The sequence below is a fragment of the Heliangelus exortis genome, chromosome 25, assembly GCF_036169615.1.
Source record: "Heliangelus exortis chromosome 25, bHelExo1.hap1, whole genome shotgun sequence".
In the NCBI taxonomy this organism is placed as follows: domain Eukaryota; kingdom Metazoa; phylum Chordata; class Aves; order Apodiformes; family Trochilidae; genus Heliangelus; species Heliangelus exortis.
In genome coordinates this window covers 3,784,609-3,791,954 of record NC_092446.1, presented here as the reverse complement: position 1 = coordinate 3,791,954, position 7,346 = coordinate 3,784,609, and the positions used below count along the sequence as shown (strand labels likewise).

The window sequence follows — 7,346 nt, the reverse complement described above, 5'->3', positions numbered from 1 at the left end:
TGAGAGCCCTGCCAGAGAACGTGCCCAGGTTCGCTCCCCAGCCGGCTCGGTAACAAATTCACTGACACAGGGAACAATTTCTTTTTTTTTTTTTTTCCTGACTCTGCCAATTCCTTAACGCCGCTGACTCGAAGGGCCCCGCGGGGAGGGGAACTTGAACCCTGCAAAAAGCTCTCTGCCGAAGCTTTGTTTAAGGCTACGTGGGGAATACTTAAATATTAAAGGCAGGGAAAAAAATATAACGGCTGGGGCCGGGCTGGGCAGCCAGGGCTGTGGTACCGGCAGCGGTACCGCCCGCCCTCTGCCTCAGCTGGGTCTCTTTTTGCTGTTTCGGTGTTAATGGGGCTGTCACCTCAGTCACTGCTCTGGCATTTGGGCTGCTCAAACCCCCAAATCCCCTTTTCCCGTGGCTTTTGAAAGAGCTCCAGGCTTGCTCACCCCCATCCCAGCAGCATCCTGGGGGGGACACATCAGCATCTTGTCAAAGTGGCCCAAGAGAAAGGACAAGGTCTGAGCATCTGTGTTTTTCTCTGTGATGCTTCTGTTTATTTCTTTTTTTATTTTATTATTTTTTTTTTATTTTTTAATCCCTACTTCTCGACTGCAGAAGTCTTTGCGCTGAGCCGATATAATTTATTTATAAAATATGTACAGGAAAGTGCTCGGGTACCAGCCCCCACCCTCTGAGGTTGGCCACGTGTGTCCGGCGGGCAGGGACAGAGATGGGAAGATCGGGGTTTCTCTGCCTTGGAATCGGGAGGGAAAGGATCGAGAAAGATTGAGACTGCGGAATGTGTGAGCGAATATTTAAAGGTTTCAAGGAAAAAAGAAAAAAAGAAAAAGGAAAAAAAAAGGAAAGAGAAAAAAAAGAAAAAAGAAAAAAGGAAAAAAAAGGAAAGAGAAAAAAAAGAAAAAAGAAAGAGAAAAAAAAAAGAAAAAAGAAAAAAGAAAAAAGGAAAAAAAAAGAGAAAAAGAAAAAAGGAAAAAAAAGGAAAGATAAAAAAAGAAAAAAGAAAAAAAGGAAAGAGGAAAAAAAAGGAAAAAAAGGAAAGATAAAAAAAGAAAAAAAAAAAAAAAAGAAAAAAAAGGAAAGATAAAAAAAGAAAAAAAAATCTCTACAGTGTTGTCTTGAGGCTGTAGAGGGAGTGGGGCTGGGAGCTGAGTCCCCTCCCTTTGTTATGTTGATTTTAAAAGACTCCGGGGATCGCTCGCCGGGGGCTGTGCCGGGTGCGGGGGCTCCCGCAACCCCCGGGCTCGGGTGCTGGCAAAGGGCAGCCGGGACCCCCCTGGCCTTGGGTTCGTGCTCCTGGGGTGTTTGTGGTCTGGAAGGAGGGATGGCTGCTCCTGGATGCTCCCAGGGGGAGGAGGTGTCACCAGGAAGATGTGGGGCAGTCCTGGGGGGTTCCCCCTTGGCTGCTGCTGTGAATATAGGAGGGGGGGAAAGGGGGTGCTGAGATGGGGAGGGTCCCCAAAAGCTGCCTGGCTCCTGGGCTCTGGGCTCCCCTGCGAGGGGCTGGGTGAGTGTGGAAGAGCTCAGGGTGCTGAGTGGGTGCAGGGGTGACCCAGGGAGGGTGCCCAGGGGTTTGGGGGGGCTGGTGGAGGAGGGGGGGGAGCTACTGCAGGATGTGCACAGCCAAATTCTCACAGGAGGGAGAATTCTCACAGGAGGGAGGGTGTTGGTGGCCGAGGGAGTGAGAGCATGAAGTGAGGCTGTGGGTGCTGGGTGTCTGTCTGTCTGTCTTGGTCCCCGAGCTCCGTGGGTCACCCCAGTTCAAAGTGTCCGTGCTCTATGCAGGTGATACTTGGCTGGAGGAGACAGAGGAGACCTCAGTCTTGCTCTGGGACACGGTGGAGGAGACATCTTCATCCCCAAAGGGGTTCTTGCCACAGCAGATTGTGGTGATCATGCAGTTACGGAACTGAAGAGGAGAGAGAAAGGGAGAAGGGTGGCACTGGTGGCACTGGGGGGCACTGGGGGGATGTGCTGGAGGACCCAGAGCCCCCAACCCACAGCCCCCGAGCTTTCTGCAACCCCCAGGATGAGATTCAAGGGCTGCTGGGAAAGAGCAAGGTGAGCCCAGAGGTGCTGGGAAGCCAAGGTAGGGGCTGGCAGTGCAGCAGAGAGGGGCTCTCACCTGTTTGTTCATGAGGACGTAGATGATGGGGTTGTAGAGGGAGGAACTCTTGGAGAAGAAGGCAGGCACTGACATGAGCGTGGCAGTGAAGTCTGCTCCCTTGTTGGTGAAGATCCAAAATGCCACCACAGCATAGGGTGTCCAGGCCAGCATGAACCCCAACACCATGAGGATCACCATCCGTGTCACCTCCTTCTCAGCCTTCTGGGTGGTGGCTGATTCCTGCTGCTGGGCAGCTGCCTGAGGGCAGAGGGGGGGTGGTGGGGATGCTGAGGGGCATCCTGCAGCTTCCCCCCAGCCCACCTCCCCTCTCCCAGCCCAGCTTTTCCCCCTCTCTCTCCCTGCCCATCCCTTCCCAGTGTTACCTCTCGGACTTTGCAGATGAGGCGCCCGTAGGAGAAGAAGATGACCACCACTGGGATGATGAAGTGGATGACAAACATGTAGAGGACGTAGGACTCGTTGTGGTAGTCAGGGTTGTGGGTGTAGTAGTCGGGGCCACAGGAACACTGCATCCCCTCTGGCATGTATCTGCCAGGGAGGAAAGTTGGGATCTTCACCAGAGGGATAAGGGGAGGGGTTCAACCTGGGGACCAAATTCCCTGGGGATGGAGGGTGCTGGAAGAGTTTGGGTGAGCTCCTCCTTGGCTTCTCTGCTCCTGGCTCTCCAAGCCATGCTGAAATGTCTTATTTGGGCTCCTTATTTCCTTCCTAGGTGGCTGAGCACTTGCCTGCCAGGAGCCCCCTGCCCTCCCTCCTCACCTGGAGGGATGCTGAGCAGGTCCCAAAGCTCTGCCTTGGTCTGGCCAAGCTCTTGAGGGCTTTGTCCCCACCATGGACTGGGGAGGGGGATTGAACAGCTCGTGTTTGGAAGGGATCCTGCCTCAGAAGGATGCAGCTCAGGTCTGCTCAGGAGTCAAGGAGCAGCTGCCTGAGCTGGGATCCTGATTCAGAGCTGGAAAGGGACCAGCTGGTTGTGCCTCATCACCACTGGATGGGTAAAGGGACTTTGCTGCCCCAAAACCACCTCCCAGAGGGCTGGCAGGGGCTTGCTGTGAGTCTACAGGGGATGGCAGGAGGGGCTGGAGCTTCAGCAGTAGAGAAATCACCTCCAACTCCTCCCTTACACTCAGAACCTCTGCCTGCTGCACCAGGTCCTGGCCAGGGCTGTGGGGAGCCAGACCTGGAATTCAGCTGCCTGGAGCTGAGTGAGTGGTGCCAGCAGCATCACCCCTGGGTTTTGGGGGGGTGTGGTGCCAGCAGCCAGCAGCATCACCCCTGGGTTTTGGGGGGGGGTGTGGTGCCAGCAGCCAGCAGCATCACCCCTGGGTTTTGGGGGGGGGGTGTGGTGCCAGCAGCCAGCAGCATCACCCCTGGGTTTTGGGGGGGGGTGTGGTGCCAGCAGCCAGCAGCATCACCCCTGGGTTTTGGGGGGGGGGGTGTGGTGCCAGCAGCCAGCAGCATCACCCCTGGGTTTTGCTGGGGGCTTTTTTTGGCAGGGGGCTGAAACGTTCTGTGCTGCTGGGTGCGGGACAGAGGAGGGGATGAGAGGGGGGGAAAAGGGGCTGAGCTCTTCATGGGTGGGCTGAGCCTGCCCCTTCAAGCCCCTCTTTCACTGCAGGCCATAAAGGGAGCACAAAGTGCTGCTGCAGCTGGGGATGCTGAGCTGGTGGCTGCTGGTGGCTTAGGGGCCACCGAGCCACGACGTGTCCCAGCCAGGACCCTCTGTCTGCTCTGCTCTGCCCACAGGGAGCCCCGGGGAATGTCCCACCTGAACCACCAGCACATCTCCTGCCCTGCTGAGCATCCTTGGACTCACCTGGACCAGCCAAAGAGGGGGGGAGCAGCACAGGAGAAGGCCATGACCCAGGTGAAGGCGATGCCCATCATGGCGTGGCTGGCGGAGAAGCGGAAGTTGCCCATGGGCTTGCAGACCACGATGTAGCGCTCGATGGCCAGGACAACCAGGGACCAGAGGGCAACCTGGCCTGGGGAAGGGGAGAGAAAGAGAGAGCTGGGGGTGGGAAGGGCTCCTCTGGGGTCTGATCTTCTCTCTGTGCTCTTGTGGTGGTGGTGGAAGGGACCTGGGGTCAGAGATCAACAAAGGGAAAGCGGGGGCTTGTTTAGTTTCTTTCATTTTAAAATATTTTTCTTCTGGATTAAACTGGGGATTTCCCAGCTGGAAGGGGGCTGGAGATGCCCCCGTGCCACTGGTGAGGGAGGAGAAGGTAATGGTATTTTTTAATCATTTATACACCAAGGGGGTGATTTCCACCTGAGCACAAAGCTGCCTGATTCCCAGCAGGGGTGCCGGATGCATCCCAACCGGGTGATGCCTTAAAATGTGGATTCTGTGGATCTTCTGGCAGTGTTGGATCAGGGTGGAGGGGTGCAGGGAGGGATGGGATGTTTGTGTGTGTGTTCCTAAGGGATAATGAAACTCCAGGGGGTTGGGAGGGTTCTGTAATCCTGCTGGGAGCTGTAACCCCACGCTGGGCTGGGAGCTGCTGGAGACCTCCTGCTTACACCCTGCCTGCTTCCCATCAAACTCCTTTCCTGGTGAGCAGGAAAGCAAACTCCTTTCCTCTGTGTTCTCTGCTTGATGGAAGCATTAGAAGGAGATGGAACAGTGCCTGGGGGCTCATCCATCACAATTGGTGCAGATCCATGGGATCTCCAGACCTGGACACCTTGGTGTGGGTCAGGATCCTCCTCAGGGCTTTCCTAGAGCATCCATCCCTTGGTTTGCAGAGCAGCATCACCACAGGACTTTGGCCCATTTAGGGGAGGAAAAAAAAAAGGACCTGAAGTGGTTCTGGATTTCTGGAGCGAGGCTGAGGGAGTGTTTGTCAGATCCATCACGAGGTGTTGTGTGGGCTTGGGGTGCAAGATGTTTTTTCCTTGGTTTGTGTGGGTTTGTCCCCTCCTTTCAGCAGAGGGGAGCAGCAGGGGCTCTGCTGTCCCTGAAGAACCAGACAAGGGAGCTCCAAGGGCACCCAAATCCTCTGCAACTGGGACAAAAGCTGCTGCAAAGGGGCTGTGCCCCAGCTCTGCATCCTCTGAGCTCCTTCAGAGCTCCCACATTTTCCTTCTACCCCCCCAGAGCAGGTGGGACCCCTCTCCACCTCTCCTCTCCCTTTCTGCAGGGCCCAAGGGCTCTTCCTTCTCCCCTGAACCCTCCTTTTTTTCCCCCAAAAAAGAGAAGCTTTTTTTTTTTGGCAACGATGCTTTCCCTTCACTCAGGGAGAGTTTGGGCTCACCCCCAGCAGATCTCCACGGGTCGTGCAACCTCAACCCAGGCTTGAGCCTGCAAACAAAGATCCCTCCTGGTGCTGTGATGCTCCTCAGCACCAAGACCCAAGAAAAGTCTCAACCTCTCCATCTTCCACCCTCAGGATCCTGCTCGCTGAGCCCAGCCCCACCACAACCACCTGAGATGCTTCCCGGGGGAACCTCTGTGGTCTTGGGCTGGACTTGAGCTCCTCAAACCCTGCAGAAAGAAGAACCAACCTCCCCCCAACCCCAAGCCTTACCTCCCAGGGTGGCAAAGAAGCCTTCCACGGCACAACCGATGGGGCCAAAGACAAAGTACCCGTTCCAGGCTGTGTAGAAGGTGACGGTGAAGCCAAAACAAGCCATGAAGAGATCGGCCACTGCCAAGTTGACCAAGATGTAGTTGAGTGGTTGTCGGAGCTTCTTGTGTTTGAAGGTGACCAAGAGGGTGAGGAGGTTGATGGGCAAACCCGTGGAGATGAGGAAGAAGATGTAGCAGCACACCAGGCGGTATTTCCAGGGCTCGGCCAGGTAGTACTGGGGGTACTCAAAGGGGCTCCTCACCACCCCTGTTTTGTTGGACATAGGCACATAAAAATTGATACCTTCTGTCCCGTTCATCCTGCCAAAGTTGGGGCAGCTGCTTTGCTTTTAAATTTTTTTTTCTCGGGGGGGGTGTGTGTGTGTGTGTGGATATTTTTAATTATTTTATTTTTTTTCAACCTCGGTTTAAAGAAAAAAAAAAAAAGGAAATACCTAACTAAAAGATCCTCCTTCCTCAAAAAAAAAAAAAAAAAAATGGAATTAATGCTAGAAGGAATGGAATTAATCCCCAGCAGCAAGGGGATGGGAGGTGGTGTGCTGCCCCAGGGGGCTGGAGATGCCCCCGTGCCCGGGGAGGTTTTATACCCTTGGGCCTCCTCAAGGGGGGGAGGTTGGATTAGGGGCTCAGATAACTTTGTATGACAAGGGCAACGGGATTGAGAGGGGCTGATGGTTTAAGTACCCTCTAAGCAGCCAGTTGGCCCCAAAACCTGCATTAAAGCGTATTAATTGCCATTAAGGATTTAATATTGTTTAAGGAGTTGGGGGGGGGGGGGGAAAGAAGGAAGGGATGGGGTGGGGAGTGCTTGGAAAAAGGGGCAAAGGGGTAAAGGCAGGAGGGGAGTGGTGGTGAGATGGGGAGTTTGGGGTGATGGGGGGGTGGGACACAGCCTTGGGGGGTCCCTGGGTGGCTGATGGACACCTTGGGGGTGTTTGGGGGTGCCCCAGGGAGGAAGATGGGACCAAGGTGTGGGTGTCTCTTTGCCTGTTCCATGTGGGTGCTTCCTGGTGATTCCATCATGGAGCAAAACCAGGGCTGGGCAGAAGCAGGAGGAGAAGCCACTTCCCATCCCAAAGGCTGCAATTTTGGTGAAGATTTTCAGGGTTGGGTCTCTTGGCTGTGTTACACCCTTGGTTGTGCAAAGGATTAGGAATTTCTGCCTCCTCTGCTCACTGAGCTGCAGGATTTCCATCACTCAGCTGATCCTCCTGGGATCCCTCCAGGAGGGATGGGGGGAGCAGGGCCAGCTCTGGGGTCCCTGTCCCCCCAGGAGCTCCTGGTACCTGTTTCCCACCCCAGCTTCCTCCCAGTGCCAGCAAGTGGGACCCCAAGTTGAGCTCCAGCTTTGCAGGGATTAATTAATTATTAATTAATTAATAATATCCAGAGCTCTGAACCATCCTGACCAAGTGCCACCCCTTGCTAGAGAAGCAGCTCCTGGGGAGGGGAAGGTGAAGCACCAGGGGTGCTGATGTCCTGAAATCCCTCCAGGGACAGTGCAGAAAACCCAACACCAGCCTGGAGAGCAAAGAGGAGGAATTAATAAGGAGGAATGAAGCTCCTCCTGGTCTCCTAACACTCCCTTTGGGATCTGGGATCCCCATTCCAACATG

General features: G+C 54.7%; 1 protein-coding gene across 1 annotated transcript; it reads right to left on the bottom strand.

Annotated features, from left to right (window-relative positions):
* Positions 1 to 1,425: 1,425 nt before the first annotated feature.
* On the bottom strand, positions 1,426 to 6,292 carry LOC139807451 (green-sensitive opsin). The gene is made up of 5 exons (XM_071768461.1): positions 5,669 to 6,292; positions 3,955 to 4,123; positions 2,501 to 2,666; positions 2,136 to 2,375; positions 1,426 to 1,919 (listed from the first exon to the last, which is right to left on the bottom strand). Exons 1-5 carry the CDS (start codon positions 6,027 to 6,029, stop codon positions 1,788 to 1,790), a joined length of 1,068 nt encoding a protein of 355 aa, XP_071624562.1. The 5' UTR covers positions 6,030 to 6,292; the 3' UTR covers positions 1,426 to 1,787.
* Positions 6,293 to 7,346: the final 1,054 nt, after the last annotated feature.